This window comes from Aphanomyces invadans, assembly GCF_000520115.1.
Source record: "Aphanomyces invadans strain NJM9701 unplaced genomic scaffold supercont1.36, whole genome shotgun sequence".
In the NCBI taxonomy this organism is placed as follows: Eukaryota; Oomycota; class Saprolegniomycetes; order Saprolegniales; family Verrucalvaceae; genus Aphanomyces; species Aphanomyces invadans.
Genome location: NW_008580181.1, coordinates 487,836 through 501,460, shown reverse-complemented (window position 1 = coordinate 501,460; position 13,625 = coordinate 487,836). Strand labels below are relative to the sequence as shown.

At 53.1% G+C, this 13,625-nt stretch overlaps 6 protein-coding genes across 10 annotated transcripts; 4 read left to right on the top strand and 2 right to left on the bottom strand.

Annotated features, from left to right (window-relative positions):
• On the top strand, window positions 1–1,793 carry H310_12181 (hypothetical protein). 3 transcript variants are annotated; one of them, XM_008879166.1, is made up of 6 exons: window positions 1–520; window positions 570–666; window positions 715–813; window positions 882–1,056; window positions 1,110–1,223; window positions 1,293–1,793. In XM_008879166.1, exons 1-6 carry the CDS (start codon window positions 160–162, stop codon window positions 1,401–1,403), a joined length of 957 nt encoding a protein of 318 aa, XP_008877388.1. In that variant the 5' UTR covers window positions 1–159; the 3' UTR covers window positions 1,404–1,793. The 3 variants fall into 3 exon arrangements, with proteins under 3 accessions (XP_008877388.1, XP_008877386.1, XP_008877387.1); XM_008879164.1 differs by having other exon boundaries at window positions 1,110–1,793; XM_008879165.1 differs by lacking the exons at window positions 1,110–1,223; window positions 1,293–1,793 and having other exon boundaries at window positions 882–1,090.
• Window positions 1,441–5,388, bottom strand: H310_12180. 2 transcript variants are annotated; one of them, XM_008879162.1, is made up of 6 exons: window positions 5,035–5,388; window positions 4,810–4,983; window positions 4,396–4,751; window positions 2,131–4,353; window positions 1,815–2,002; window positions 1,441–1,712 (listed from the first exon to the last, which is right to left on the bottom strand). In XM_008879162.1, exons 1-6 carry the CDS (start codon window positions 5,351–5,353, stop codon window positions 1,532–1,534), a joined length of 3,441 nt encoding a protein of 1,146 aa, XP_008877384.1. In that variant the 5' UTR covers window positions 5,354–5,388; the 3' UTR covers window positions 1,441–1,531. The 2 variants fall into 2 exon arrangements, with proteins under 2 accessions (XP_008877384.1, XP_008877385.1); XM_008879163.1 differs by having other exon boundaries at window positions 4,810–5,388.
• Window positions 5,389–5,823: 435 nt separating this feature from the next.
• Window positions 5,824–6,560, top strand: H310_12179 (hypothetical protein). The gene has a single exon (XM_008879161.1). It carries the CDS (start codon window positions 5,856–5,858, stop codon window positions 6,435–6,437), a length of 582 nt encoding a protein of 193 aa, XP_008877383.1. The 5' UTR covers window positions 5,824–5,855; the 3' UTR covers window positions 6,438–6,560.
• A 138-nt stretch (window positions 6,561–6,698) lies between these two features.
• On the bottom strand, window positions 6,699–8,323 carry H310_12178. 2 transcript variants are annotated; one of them, XM_008879160.1, is made up of 6 exons: window positions 8,184–8,323; window positions 7,971–8,125; window positions 7,829–7,920; window positions 7,681–7,778; window positions 7,317–7,633; window positions 6,699–7,190 (listed from the first exon to the last, which is right to left on the bottom strand). In XM_008879160.1, exons 1-6 carry the CDS (start codon window positions 8,293–8,295, stop codon window positions 6,906–6,908), a joined length of 1,059 nt encoding a protein of 352 aa, XP_008877382.1. In that variant the 5' UTR covers window positions 8,296–8,323; the 3' UTR covers window positions 6,699–6,905. The 2 variants fall into 2 exon arrangements, with proteins under 2 accessions (XP_008877382.1, XP_008877381.1); XM_008879159.1 differs by having other exon boundaries at window positions 7,829–8,125.
• Window positions 8,324–9,688: 1,365 nt separating this feature from the next.
• On the top strand, window positions 9,689–12,176 carry H310_12177 (hypothetical protein). The gene is made up of 3 exons (XM_008879158.1): window positions 9,689–11,291; window positions 11,355–11,890; window positions 11,935–12,176. The coding sequence occupies exons 1-3, from the start codon at window positions 9,731–9,733 to the stop codon at window positions 12,034–12,036; spliced, it is 2,199 nt and encodes a 732-aa protein (XP_008877380.1). The 5' UTR covers window positions 9,689–9,730; the 3' UTR covers window positions 12,037–12,176.
• Window positions 12,177–12,826: 650 nt separating this feature from the next.
• On the top strand, window positions 12,827–13,186 carry H310_12176 (hypothetical protein; the record flags this gene model as incomplete). The annotated part of the gene is made up of 1 exon (XM_008879157.1): window positions 12,827–13,186. The coding sequence occupies one exon, from the start codon at window positions 12,827–12,829 to the stop codon at window positions 13,184–13,186; it is 360 nt and encodes a 119-aa protein (XP_008877379.1).
• Window positions 13,187–13,625: the final 439 nt, after the last annotated feature.

Sequence of the window (13,625 nt, the reverse complement as noted above, 5' to 3'; positions counted from 1 at the left end):
CTCTTGGCAAGCTCGACGACAGGTGTTGCCACCTTTGTGGTCGCCAAGCTCCAACGCAATGACGTCCTCAGGCATGTTGCGAAGCGCCATCCACGTCTGCGCGTAACTTGGATGCGAGCTGGATCACCTTTGATTGCTGACTGCTGATATCAATGTCTCATGTTACGAGCCAATGGTGGACCGCCGGCGTTGGTTTATGCCTGCAACAACGGCCAGCGAAGTAGAGGATCTACCGCCACGGCGGAAGCTCGAACTTCCAAGAAGTCGCAACGGCGCGAGACGTTTGGGTGCGCCAACGCTGGCGCAAGAAATAGTCGAGACCACTTCAAGATTGACCCCCCCCGTTCAATACAAATGCCAAGACACGATAACCCCCCCCCCCACCCCCAGAAAACTTTCGACGGTATCTTAACAAGCAGCCAATCCGTTCGAGTTGATTTACATAAGTGCGCGAAGGCGACGCTCGCGGGTGTCATGGGCAATGCGATGGGGTGCTGCTTGGGACCCGAGGAGCATCACGGTTCGGCATTCCTTCATCCTGCGATGCCATTGACGTCTTTTGCCTATAGCTGACACCACGAGCGGCCGCAAGTCCCCGCTGCTTCGCCGGATGCATTCGTTCGTAGACGACTCGTGCTCGGATTCGACGGCTTCGTTGTCGTCGAGGTGATTTGGACGCCTGCTTGTCTATGATGCACTGACGTGCTTTCGTAGCGCTAAATCCTCGATTTTTAGCCCCCGTCCTACCTCCGAAACCCCTGGGAGCCGACTGCTTCGTGACTTCTATCAGCATGTCGTCGATACCGATCAAAGGTGCCTACCTACGATGAACAGTCAAGTGGATGTAAGTCTTTAGGTCACATAACGTCATGTTCATACAGTGACTCGGGTGGAGAAGAAGACACGTTCCACGACGCGGGCGTTCTCCCTGCCGCAGCACCACCTCAACCGAGGCGACGAAGCTTACTCTTGCAGCACACAGAGACGATGCGCCATCTCTCGAAAGCTGCAGTGGACCCCTTGAACATGTACAGTTCCCTTGGTCTCTTTCACACAGTACGTTTTACATAATGAGTGATACGACCAAATCATTCGTTTCAAACCCGCAGAACGAGCCATTGCTGCTAAACAGAGAAGACCGCGTTCTCCGTGCCAAGTCCGTGGACTCTCTGCTCCTATCACACCACATTAGCACCCCTCACAAGCTACCACACGTCCATCGCGTGAGTAGTTACGACGACACATTCGCTCGTGTTCGTGAAAGGATGCCTTGTCTGATCGTGCTGCGGTAGGACGGCCAGTACAAGCCATTTTGGGCCGACCCACATCACGTCAAGGAAACGGTGAATGACACCACTGCATCGACCACGATTGCATCCACAGCACCATCGCCAGCAAGCTGATCCACTCCATCATGCGATACCAGGAATATGCGCAGGATTTTGGCGGTGATGACCCAATATTTTATTTGATCCGACTGCGCCGTTGTATCAGAGCCATTCACAATCGCCGTGCATGGCACCGAAGTCTATTAGTTGGTGGGTTTCACCCATGTGCTGATGCCGCGTTTGGCGTGCGAGTAGTAGAACTTCCCCCGAATGCTTCGGCTTTCGCGCTTGACCCAGCCCGGCGGAAGCTGCTCTTCCTTGGGCATGTCGGCCATTTGTTTTGCTCGTTTCTCCATCTCTTCCGGGTGAAAATGACAGATTTCCCTACACCTCCCCCCTCGTCAGAGACTCATGACTACCCGATTTTCTATCACAACATGCCCGCCACTTCCACAATCGACTTGCCATCATGAGTCATACACGTACCGAAACATGAGTTCCTTCAGGTCGTTCTCGCCCAAATCTTCAAAGTCAAAGCTGTGAAACTTTTCAACTTCGCGGTCGTCGTTGGACTCGACGTAGTACGACGCCAAGTACGGATGGCGCAGGGCTTCCTGCACCGTCATGCGCTTGGACGAGTCGAAGACGAGAAGCTTCCATAGCAGATCGAGGCCCTACTCACTCGTTCGTCATCGTACGTTGCTGGATCGGTCCAGAATATGCAAAAGAGCTGCTGTCCACAGGCCCGTAATACGTGTGCAAAGAGCTGCTGCACGCGAGAAACGCAATGAAAGGCTCCTACCTCTGGATTGGCATTGGGAAATAGAACGGACGTGTCAATGCCCTGCCGGGTCGGTGTTCGACTGAGCAGCTGTCGACCTTTGAATTTCTGCGCCTGTGGGTTCTCCTTGAACGAGACTTCTTCGGGAACTCCCAACACGTTCATGATGAGCTGCAGTTGGTGAACATAGCTGCGACCAGGGAAAAGCGGCTTGCGACCGAGCATTTCGGCCATGATGCACCCCGCCGCCCACACGTCGACACCTTCGTCGTATGCGCTCCCGAGCAACAGTTCCGGGGCTCGGTACCACCGCGTCACAACGTACTCGGTCATGCCGAGGTCGTCAATGTCCTTGGGTCTTGCGAGGCCCATGTCGCAGATCTTTAACTGGCAATCCGAGTTGATGAGGAGGTTGCTGGGCTTTAGGTCGCGATGGAGGACGCCGCATGCGTGCATGTGGTTCAACCCACTGAGCATTTGAAACACAAAGTAACGAATGTGGTCGTCACTGAGCACCTCCTTCGAGTAGATGATCCGGTGGAGGTCCATTTCGAGCAAGTCGACCGTCATGTACACGTCGCGAAAGTCCTGGTACGACGGCGGCGGGATCAAGTCCATAAGCGACAAAATGTTGGCGTGACACAAGTGGCGCATGAGTCGGACTTCACGAAGAATTTGCTTGAGTTGATGGGGGTGCCAGATGCAGTCGATGACTTTCTTGATGGCAACGCTGCCGCCCGTTTCTTGGTTCGTCGCGGCGATCACGATCCCGTACGCCCCCCGACCACACACTTTGATAAGGTGGTAGTGCTGAGGAATCACGAACGGCGCGCCACACACTGTGTACACGTGCATCGTTTCGTCGTCATCGCATTGCTTGGGCATGAGGGGGTTGACGGCGGCGTCCGGCGACTTGACAGCATCCATGGATGGTTTCTCGGACGAACCCGCATCCGTGTTGAGGCTCATCTGAGACCAACCAGGTCGATTCAAACTGGGCGCAATGTTGTCGTCTTTCTTGATGTTGCTCCACTGCATGAGCTGCGCCGCGGGCGTCGGTTTATGCGCCGCCTCCGCGGGCTGGAGCACGCACGAAATCGTGAGCTGGACGCGACCGCAAAACTCGCCACGGGTCGTGCTAATGGTCACCCATTGCGTGTGCTGCTGGTGGTCGGACGACGAAGTGCTCGACGTGTGGTTGGTGTTGTGTGACTTAGTCGTTCGTTTCGCCTCTTGCTCCATGATGTACTTGGCAACGTTCACAAACGCGGCGCCGACTTTCGTCGGGGCTCTGGAAGACGATGACGAGACTTCGACAACGTCCACGAGTAGGCGGATGACTCCCTGAACCTGGTCAAACGGCAGTGTGAGCACCGAGTTCCACACCGGCGCGGTGAGGTCGCCCTCTGTGGAGAATTGGCCCTTGTTTCGTGCGGCGTCCGTCATGCACGGGTACGGTTTGGGTGGTTGTGTCGGCGTTGAGTCCGCTGTGGCAGAGTCGGGCTTGGACGATGCGAGGGGTGCAGACACCGACCGCATGAGCAGACTCGTCGACAGCTTGCGAGTAAGTGTTGATGGGAGTGGCAGGTAAGATGACGCTGTCGACGACAGCGACGCGAGGGAGGCGGTCGCGGCCGCGGCGGCGGACGATGGAGCTGGGAGAAGTGTTGGGGGAAGCTGGCTGTGCGACGTGGACGTAAGGTCGCCGATGGCCAGGCTCAGAACAACGCGAGGATCCTGGAGCGACTGGGTTTTTCGAGCGGTGGCAGTACTGCTGGACGAAGTTGCCTGGAGGAGCTTGAGCCCCGACCCCTGGAGCACTCGCACCGTGAGTGTGCCGGAGAGCGGGGTTTGGACTTCTTGAAAGTCCTGGGGCAGGGTGAGGGTCGTGGCGGCGCCGGGGACCTTGTACACGGCGGATGCGGCGACAACGTCACCATTAATTTCAAATTTAATGAGGCGGCCGTCGGGGGCAAAGTTAAACTTGTGGACCCAGTTCTGGACAAACTTGCGCCGGTCGCGGACGTTCTCGAGTTCTTCTTTCCCGGACGCAACAGCCACCATGTCTTCCATCGCAATGCCCTCGATTTTGAAGTTGGTCCACGTCGTGTGCGAGGCAAACGTGTGGAGGAACTGGACAAACCCACTCGCGCCACGGAACGAGCCACAAAACGGGACGGAAGGCGGGTAGTTGGACGAGACCAAAATGTCACGATCCAGGAGGCGGAAGAAGCGGGAAAAGACCTGTGCGGACGTGAGAAAGACGAGGCGGAAAGATCGACGGACCTGCTCAGAAGGGGGTGGAAGCGTCACTGCCATATCCCCTGACGTGCGCCAGTTGCCGCTGTGCGCCGTGTACAACACGATCAACATTGCGTAAAACTCTTCGATCTCGAGCGGGAACACGGGCAAGTCGGGCAGAGATGCCATGGCTTCCTGGGCCAGTCGCATCCATATCACGCGCTCGATTGGCGTCGGCGCCGTGAGTTGCAGCGTTTTGCCGTCATGGCAGCTAAAGACGAACCCGTTGGCTCGATTCGGCGCTTCTTTCACGCCTTGAATCACATACGACGGCGGGGGCGGCCTGCCTTCAACAGGCGACTCTTGCAGCGTCGCCATGAACGCCTCCTTCGATGCAAAGCCTGCGTGGTCCGGTGCCGTGTCATCAAGGGTGCGCGACACAGGAAAATGTAGACGTACGTTTGAGGGTCGTGCCAACCATGACGTAGTAATGCTTCTCCCATCGCCGCAACCACTCGGACCGTTTGCTTAGGATGCCCTCCCATTCGACGAGCTCCGGAGTCAGTGGTTGTAACACGCGTGAATTTTCGTCGGCGTCGTTCGATACGTCCATGGAGAGCGCTTCTTTTGCGTCTAGGAGCATCGATTGGACATCGCCGTCGTCAGCGGTGACCGATACCCTGCCTTCGTCTGATAGACATAGCGATTGCTGGTACAATTTGGCCTCCTTGCCACCTCGAATGAGCTTGGCATCGCTCAAAATTTCTGCTGCCGTGTCTGAAAGCTTTCCAAAGTCGACACGGTCGGTGCGCCCTGGCGACGCACCCAGCGACAGCCGGCCGCCAGATGACGTCATCCCATTCAAACTGGCACGGAAGGTTTCGTCCAGACCTAGATCATCCGCAAGAGACCTCCTCCATGCACGCTCTCTCTCTCCGCTTGTGTAGCAGTCGCTCTGTGTTCGAATTCGCGCCGCCGCCTTTCGCGAAGTTGCCGCCGCCATCGTACGATGACGATGATGGGGGCGAAACAGTTGCACCACGATACATGTATTTTAATTCATTCAAGTATATATTATTTTCTAGGTAAATTCCCATTTTCACGGAAGTATAATGGGAATTTCTCTCATATCCTGGAGTCAAAAGGGATAATTTCCCCAGCGGTTTATAAATTGCATGTGAATCGTTGGACGAATTATACGAAAGAGTTGATCGCGAATAAAGTTGTATGCAGATAAAAGGGCAACGTACCATCATGGATATTGAAATATTCCACCACATTGCAGCCTTCACCTTTCATATTTCCTTGGAGATTGCGGTGGAAATAGCCCATATTCTGGTGTGTCGCCCTTAACGCTGATAGAGTAGTAATATTATATTTTTGTGTGTACAATCAAGGAAAATTCCATTCAACTTTAAGCTCATGTGATTGGTCCTTCGATTTGGCATTGATGCATCTCATTGGTCGAAATTTGTTCAATTTCCCACCCCATCGCGAAATCGACCATGTCGGGAGCGCAGTCCGACCAGGCGCGGACGCTGCAATCCGTGCGATCGCGCGCCGACCATCTTCGACACACGATCCAGACACTTGAACAGCTCATGGCATGGCACCCTCTGACGCAGTGGCCAGAATTCTTGAGCAAGTTCCAGGTGGTTGCGAAGCAGCTTGAGAATATTATGGGGTCCAAAGACGACGACGACAGTTTGCTTCCAGAGAGCTTACACCATTGGGTGTGTGCGCCAAGGATGTCGCTTCCCGATCCATCGCACATCCCCATCCTCCTTCGAACGCGGGAGGATCCCGAAATGGAGAAGCGTGACGAGGAACTGCTGCAGTCCGACACGGCATTGCTACTCCCGCACCACCACCGCAAGCGCAAGGCAGATTGGACTTGGGACGAGCTGGATCTGCAAAAAGAAAACTTCAACACAGCCGTGGAAGGGTTCGAGGAATCGCTGAAGAAGAGCTCGGACGAGCTGCTCAAACGCATTAAGGTTGGCAAGTTCAAGGACGTCGCGCGCCCGACCTTCACCCAAACCGACAAGTACATGTTCATGGAGACTGGCCAGTGGACCAAATCATAGGAGATCATCGCTTGACACGACGTGGGTAAATCGCCGAAACATTGATCACTTCATAAGGAACGTCATGTCGGATGCCTGGGGCCACTGGTTTAAAGCTCACTAATAACCAAACAGTAGTCCTCATTTGAGCGAGCGAGGGCATGGCCTTTCCAGCAGCGGGAGATAAGACATGGCTATCCCTGCGCTTGCAGTTGGTTCTACCAGTTCTTATACATAGATTCATCATGTCCACTTGACCAATAATCCCACGAACACAGCCCCTTTGGTAATGCATGTCTTGTCAGTCTTACGCCGAGCTTCCTGGACGTTGTGCTTGTATACACGGCATTCGCACTAGTATACTTTATATGGGCTGCCAGGTAGTCGCCTGGCCCTGAATCGCCATGACGCTTTTTTCATGTTTCACCAACGGATCCGCAAACTGCTCAAGCGATGATGCATGCTACGAATTCTTTAGAAATGCTTGATTCACTGCGGTGGTTTCGCTGCTGCTTGCATGCCGTCCCACATGGCTGCCATTTCGGCCGAGTGAGTCGTGCCAGCCGTCGCGCGACGTCGCGTGATGCGTTTGTAGATGAGCTGCGTCACCTTGGTCTGCATGTCGACGCACCACGACGCCTTCTCTTGGTACGAAATTGCGTCCGCCGTCAGCTCTTGGAGGTGTTTTTGGCGCTTTTCGTCGGCGGGATGGGTCGAGAACCAGTCATAACCGTTTTCGTTGACGAGTTTCATGCCTTCCCAAAATTTGGGCGCCTAGCCACAACCCATTCCGATGAGGCCAAGGGGAAAGAGTCGGCGACAAGCACATCATGCAGGCCCAAAACTTGGCGATATGCAGAGTTCATGAGACACAAGACACAGCGACACACTGATACGTACTTCGGACGGATCGTAGCACGCCGCAGCCATGAGCATGAGGCCAATGTGATCGGCTTCGGATTCATGTAGTCGACTGAACGGTAGTTGGCAAAAGAAAGTAAAGATCGACGCAATCAACTCGCTGTCCACGGTCAAAACGGACAACCCGAGGAGGAGGGGTAGGTAGCTCAACGTTTCCGCTGTGTGTCTCGCGAGGGCATGGGCAATCTCGTGTCCAAGCACGGTCGCAAGGGCATTGTACTTGTTGGAGCAAATTCCTTGCTCTACCATGGCGTCGATGAAGTCGAGCAGGCCCGTGTACACGAACATTTTGCCTCCTACATTTTGACAGATCAGGAAACTGAGCTCGAAGCGACCCACGTGCCCATAAAACAGCACGCGTTGATCTGAGGGTCCTGCACGAGGTAGATTTGCCACTGAAACCCAGGCTCGAAGATCTTATCTGCCACCGCGACGAGTCGGCTATATCAAACATGTCAAGGACAAACAACTCGTGACCACGGCATGCTTACGAGGCGACGTCCTTAACCATCTTGAAGCGCGGGCCGCTGTTCACAAGGGTTTTTCCGGCGAGGGCTTCCTGTGCATGTTGATTCCCCATTGCCTGCACGGACGATGACTTGTGCGAAGAGTATCGTGGAGGTGTTGTCGCACCGTGTCGTCTTCGCGAGAAAACACCACGACCTGCGTCCGTCCCGTGATCGGGACTGTGTGCAAGTTGGTCACGAACTGATAGAAAGCCGTGGTTGTCGCGAACGCTGTGAGTCCCCAACACCCGTTCAAAATGAAATGGTGAAACTTGTCGTCGACTACGACACACTCGTCAGCCGGGTCATCACGATCCCGCGGGGTCGAGTGGGTACGTGCCATGGGCAGTCGCAAAGCTCACGTCCTTTTCCTTGGACACACGGATCGAGTACTTCCCTCTCGTGAACTTGGGTGTCGTCCCCGCCATCCGGCGGAACGCTCTCGACAACATGGCAATGCTGCAGTCAATTGACACGTCGTGCGCAATGATTATCAGGCATACTGTACCCGTGTGTCGAAATATATTTGATTAAAGTATATTACGTTGCATTCGTGTGCATTGGCTGTTTCAAGTCAATTTTCAGCCAATCCGAATGCGCAGATCGACCAATCCCAAGTCCGAATGGGATGAAATGGTGCAATGCGCCACGGCTTATTCCGGTCAAACGCTTCGGTGACGTTGCTTTGTAGCACGTGGTCGAAGCGTTGTTGTGTGATTTGTACTTGCATAAATTTGGCCTTGCCTTGCTGGAAAGGATAAACCATATTCCTGCCTACTTTGCCATTCCTGTAGATTGCTGCAGACCGTGACGTACCATGACAGATGCCTTGGGCTCCTTGATCAGGGCGAAAGACATTTCCGTCTTGTGGATGTGTTGCATTGGTTCTTCGCGGCAAGCATCTGACCGTGTCTCTTTAGGTTGCCGAACGAGCAAGTCGTTGTTGTGTTGGAGTAGGATTTCCCGAAGGATTGCTTCGCACTCGGACCTAATCGAAGTGAATTTTGATTGTGTGTCCTTTCTATCGGCTATGTATGGATTGCGTTATGTGGATGTTACGTAACGTATTGTTCGCAAACTATGTGCGTTTTGAGATGCCAGTTTCCGGTAATTTTTGATATGTTTTGCTCATTTTTCAATTAGAACAACTCTTGACGCGCTGTATCCAATCAAATGAATCGATTTTTGTCACGAGGAGCTAGAATTTATCTTCAACATTATATTTTTTCCATGAGGAATGGAAGACATCGTCGACAACCTAGCGCAATACTACATGTGAGGCACACGGAGTACAGTGAACCCCGGAAAAAGCCGACATGTTTTCATCCTGAAATGCATGGAGACCGAATAGAATCAAATTTTCGTTAAATGGCACGCCTTCGTCCAACTTGATTGGCTATAATCACGAGAATTTTAGTCAGTCAATCACAGCTATTTTTCGTATCGACACTGTCAGATGATATTTCTGATGTAGTACAGGGTTGCAGTATACTGGAGGTAGAATTTCTATAAAATAGATCGTGTGTAGACGTACACTGGGGGATGTCGGCTATTACCGGGGTTCGCTGTGTTTGCAGTTGTCCTCAAGAGGTTGCCCTGCAGAAGCAAACACCATTCATTGATTTCGTACAGCAGCATACGAGTATTTCTCTCACAAGTGGCTTCATGCGAAGCGTTCCTCGATTCTATTCCTCCCACATTCTGAATATGAAAGGTATGGATGCCAGAATCATAAAGGTTGTCAGAAAATGGATCGACGTGTCCCACGAATGCTCACCCATACGCACCAAAAAGGCACATGACAGCCGCCGCATGGTATTGAATACTTGACAATTGTATGAATATCAAGCACCCAAACAACTTTCACGTTCATACTATTTGCAATTGATGTCACCGAGGGACGACACCGCGTCGACGTCGAGAGAGCGGCTGCAGCCATCACGAGGGCTCACCTTGGCCTACTTCCACCGCTTCGTCAACGACCACGGCGGCCGACAGGCATTTGATGGCCTCACTACTTTGGACGTGTGCATGCGCTTTGTCAAGCCTGCTACGCAACACGCCAACGTGTCGTTGGTGGACCTTGTCCTGAGCCAGCCAGAGGGACACCAGTTCGCCAAGCCAGCAGAGTGGCTGATCAGCCATTCGTGGTCGTACAAGTTTCTCGATGTTGTGGAAGCTATCGACAACTTTTGCCTCGAGCACGACCTCAGCCACGACACGTCGTTCTGGTTTTGCATGTTTGCCAACAACCAACACGCCATCGGCGATTCCCGCGGCATGTTCAAGCAGTGGCTGGAAGCGTTTCGCACGGCGTTGGTAGACACGGGCAAGCTCGTGATGGTGTTGAGTCCGTGGCATCACCCCGAGACCCTCCAGAGGTCGTGGTGTGTCTACGAAGTGTACTTGTCCGTTGTGCTCCATGCGCGCTTCGAGGTGGCTCTGAGCAAGAGTCAAATGGACGACTTTCTCGTCGACGTCCAGACGACACATAGTATCGATCAGATGAAGGCGCAGATCAATAGCAAGCACTCGATCGCGACAGTCGCCACCGATCGCGACCACATCTTCGACCTCATCAGCGAGCAAGTTGGATTCGTTCAACTCGATCGCATGGTGTTTGACGTGCTTCAAACGTGGGTGTTCCGCACGTTGGACAAGCAAGTCGCGATGGCGCATTCCCCACAGGCGCGGTTCACGTGGATTTTCACTAGAAGTGTATTGCTACTCAACGACCGGCAATACGAGAAAGCGGAGGCCGGGTTTGAGGCTGCAGTGGCCATTTTCGAGCAAGAGCTGGACGAGTCATATGCACCCGGATGGGAAGCCAAGTTGTACATTGGCACGACCAAAGTACGCCAGTTTTGCGCGCGTGAAGTCTGGGAGCCCATCTTTGACAGCGCGTTTCCCAAGCTGGAGCAGTTGCTTGGCGCAACCAACTCCACCACGCTGTACATGAAGAGACGCATTGCGGGCGCATATTACATGTCCAACGACTGCACTCGGTGCCTCGCGATGATGCGGGAGATGCTTGACGTCAAACTGCAGCTGCCGGAAGACAATGAATTGTTCAGCGTGATGTTTGCCTACGGAACAACGCTGTTACAACTGAACGAAAAGAAAGAAGCTGAAACGTGGTTGCTCAAGGCACACGCGGGATTGTGCCGTCACCTTGGAGCAACCCATCGAGATACGCTGCTTTGTCTGGGAAACTTGGCCGTGGCGTACGTTGAAACGGGTCGGTACAGCGAAGCCCTTCCGTTGTTGGCGGAAATCTACGAAGAATCCGTGCGCATGCACGGCGCCACGAACGTTGAATCGGTCAGTGACTTGATGAGTTATGCAGGAGTCCTCGTATATTTGGGCCGATGTGACGACGCAGTTGCACACCTCCTCGCGTGTGTCGACCACTTCGAACGGATGAATTCTCCCACGTGGATCCTGCGCAGTACGACCAAACTAGCTGTCAGTGCTGCGCATGACATCGACAAAACTGACGGTTGTTCTGTAGGCAAGCATCTACTGGGACGAGTGCACTTGACGAAATGTGACCTCAATCAAGCTGCGGCATCGCTGGGATCCGTGTATACAAATATGTTCGCGTTGTCTGGCCCGCACAGCGACACGTGCCGGTTTGCATTGTACGAGTGGCACTTTGCGACCATGGAGCTCGAACGAGGCTACGACTGTTTGGCCAAGGTCGATGACTTCATGCTCAAGTTCCACGCTGCAGACGTCGCAGGTGAAACGTGGGCCTTCGGAGTGTGCCACATGTGCTACAAGGAATTTCAAGGAGACATCGCGTTTTGCACCACATGTACCCCTTACTCGACCAAGTTTTGCACCGCATGTGTGGCTTCGGCGAGTTTTGAGGCAGTGTGTGGACACCATCGTGGCCCGTGGAAGGTGGTGAAACCACCGATGCGGTACCTCCTGGAGCGAAAGCTTATCCTATTGGCGAACGCTGGCCGATGGGACGACTACGCCTCGATTGCCGATCAATACCGTGCGTATTGCGACCAATTTCAAGTGCAAGATCCGATGCAGGCAAGCCCAATATATAAAGTCATGTTGCTCAGTGCCATGCGTAGGTGCTCCAAGCGCGAGACGAGACGACACGGCATCGGACACGATCGTGGACTGTGCTTGGCGCGTTACTCGTGATCGTTGTCCTAACTCGTCGCAAGTGCTAACGTTGCGAGCCAATTTTTGGGCATGCGCCAATTTATGGATGAATATCCGGAAGGTCCGACCACTCTACATCATTGTATCCGACATTTTAGCCAATCATCAGCTGTGAAACTCCGATGAGCTAATCAAATTGAGTGAAGTGAAACATTTTAACTAATCAAATTGATTTAGGGTTGGGGGAGTAATATACGATGGTAAACTATGCGTATGCGGTCGGAGTTTGAAAATAGTTATCGGATATTGGCATTCACAGTCAAACATGAAGACAACCGCATAATGCAGACATATAGGTGGCATACGACATGTATCCGACAAATTTCTGGTAGGGTATTGAAGAACCGACATGCTCTTGAGATATGATTGGACGAAATGTCTTTGAACCGTTTTGATTGGGCGATCAATTTGTCGTTTGGCAACAAAACAATTTACACAGCACATATCATGAATGTGATTGGTGGAAATGGGAAGGACTAACAGGATTGCTCAATCTCATTGGTAGAAATGCAAAGGATTAACTATTCGTTGAAATGTACTAATCCTCTGCCAAGTCCGCCGATCCATCGGACACCCCATGCTCCGGCGACTGGACCCGTTCCTGATGTGGACGAGTTCCACGTGGCGATATCGGGGGGATTCCCCGACCATCCCCACCACGGGTTCGAAACGATCACGTACTTGCTTCCGCACTCGCCTGGGATAATTCTGCTCGAATACTTTTGTGGACACAAGGGCGAGCTGGCGCCGGGGGACCTGCAGTGGATATGCCCCGGGCGAGGCATCGTCCATGCCGAGATGCCCCGGGCCAAGGACAGCAACGTGGAAGCCATCGTCATCGCCGGCGAGGCCATGGGCGAAAAGACCAACGTCTTCACGAATGTCCCTATCACATATGGGCACTTCACCCTCACCGGCCCCGCCACGCACTTCCACCCCCTTGCCGTCCACCACAACGACTTTGTGTACGTGATCGAGTCGGGTCGGCGGCGAGTCTGTGGAGGCCCACTCGGTGGTCCAGAAAGTATCAAGCTCCAGTGCTCGACGAACGGAGCTCGAGAACGGCCAAGGTGGAAACAACAACCTGTTGAAATTCTCAAAGTGCTCCATAAAATGTCATTGGCTGACGTATCGACCAATCACACCATTGTCGGATGAAAATGTCGGATTTCCAAAGTTATCCATACATAACGCACGAAGGTCCGACCAAATTCTTTTATGTATATTTAAATACATACAAAAACATCAAAATGGAAATTCCAGCACAATAGCTGCCACGAACTGCGAGCATGGATCGCCTGCGCCCTCAGTCGACTGTGCATGCTAGGGCGTCGGGGATGAAGTCGTTCCTCAAATTCCTCGAGTCAGAGAGCGTCGAAATCGACTACGTTAAGGCATGTGTCAACAAGGATCCCACTGGTCAATGTTTTGCGTCCGTCATGGAGAAGTTTGCGCTCTACCTCTCGGCTTACGAGAAAGAACCGGGCATTGCGCTGTCCAAAAACTCGTGTATTCAATACTTCCGACAAGCGAAGATGTCGCTACTCGACGAGTTCCCCCGTTTGCAATCTCTCGTGGATGCAAAGCTACTCCGAGC

What these genes read in the sequence shown, in the direction of transcription:
- H310_12181 (XM_008879166.1), top strand. Translation starts at nt 160, where the DNA reads ATGTTACGAGCCAATGGTGGACCGCCGGCGTTGGTTTATGCCTGCAAC. An exon ending in GTCGTCGATACCGATCAAAG is followed by an intron (nt 814 to 881) that starts GTGCCTACCTAC and finishes ATGTTCATACAG; the next exon opens with TGACTCGGGTGGAGAAGAAG. An exon ending in AGCTACCACACGTCCATCGC is followed by an intron (nt 1,224 to 1,292) that starts GTGAGTAGTTAC and finishes GTGCTGCGGTAG; the next exon opens with GACGGCCAGTACAAGCCATT.
- H310_12180 (XM_008879163.1), bottom strand. Translation starts at nt 5,353, where the DNA reads ATGGCGGCGGCAACTTCGCGAAAGGCGGCGGCGCGAATTCGAACACAG. An exon ending in TTCCACCCCCTTCTGAGCAG is followed by an intron (nt 4,354 to 4,395) that starts GTCCGTCGATCT and finishes ACGTCCGCACAG; the next exon opens with GTCTTTTCCCGCTTCTTCCG. An exon ending in TTCCCAATGCCAATCCAGAG is followed by an intron (nt 2,003 to 2,130) that starts GTAGGAGCCTTT and finishes ACGAGTGAGTAG; the next exon opens with GGCCTCGATCTGCTATGGAA.
- H310_12179 (XM_008879161.1), top strand. Translation starts at nt 5,856, where the DNA reads ATGTCGGGAGCGCAGTCCGACCAGGCGCGGACGCTGCAATCCGTGCGA.
- H310_12178 (XM_008879160.1), bottom strand. Translation starts at nt 8,295, where the DNA reads ATGTTGTCGAGAGCGTTCCGCCGGATGGCGGGGACGACACCCAAGTTC. An exon ending in TTTCTCGCGAAGACGACACG is followed by an intron (nt 7,921 to 7,970) that starts GTGCGACAACAC and finishes TCGTCCGTGCAG; the next exon opens with GCAATGGGGAATCAACATGC. An exon ending in ATGGTTAAGGACGTCGCCTC is followed by an intron (nt 7,779 to 7,828) that starts GTAAGCATGCCG and finishes TGTTTGATATAG; the next exon opens with CCGACTCGTCGCGGTGGCAG.
- H310_12177 (XM_008879158.1), top strand. Translation starts at nt 9,731, where the DNA reads ATGTCACCGAGGGACGACACCGCGTCGACGTCGAGAGAGCGGCTGCAG. An exon ending in TCCCACGTGGATCCTGCGCA is followed by an intron (nt 11,292 to 11,354) that starts GTACGACCAAAC and finishes GTTGTTCTGTAG; the next exon opens with GCAAGCATCTACTGGGACGA. An exon ending in AAGTGCAAGATCCGATGCAG is followed by an intron (nt 11,891 to 11,934) that starts GCAAGCCCAATA and finishes TGCCATGCGTAG; the next exon opens with GTGCTCCAAGCGCGAGACGA.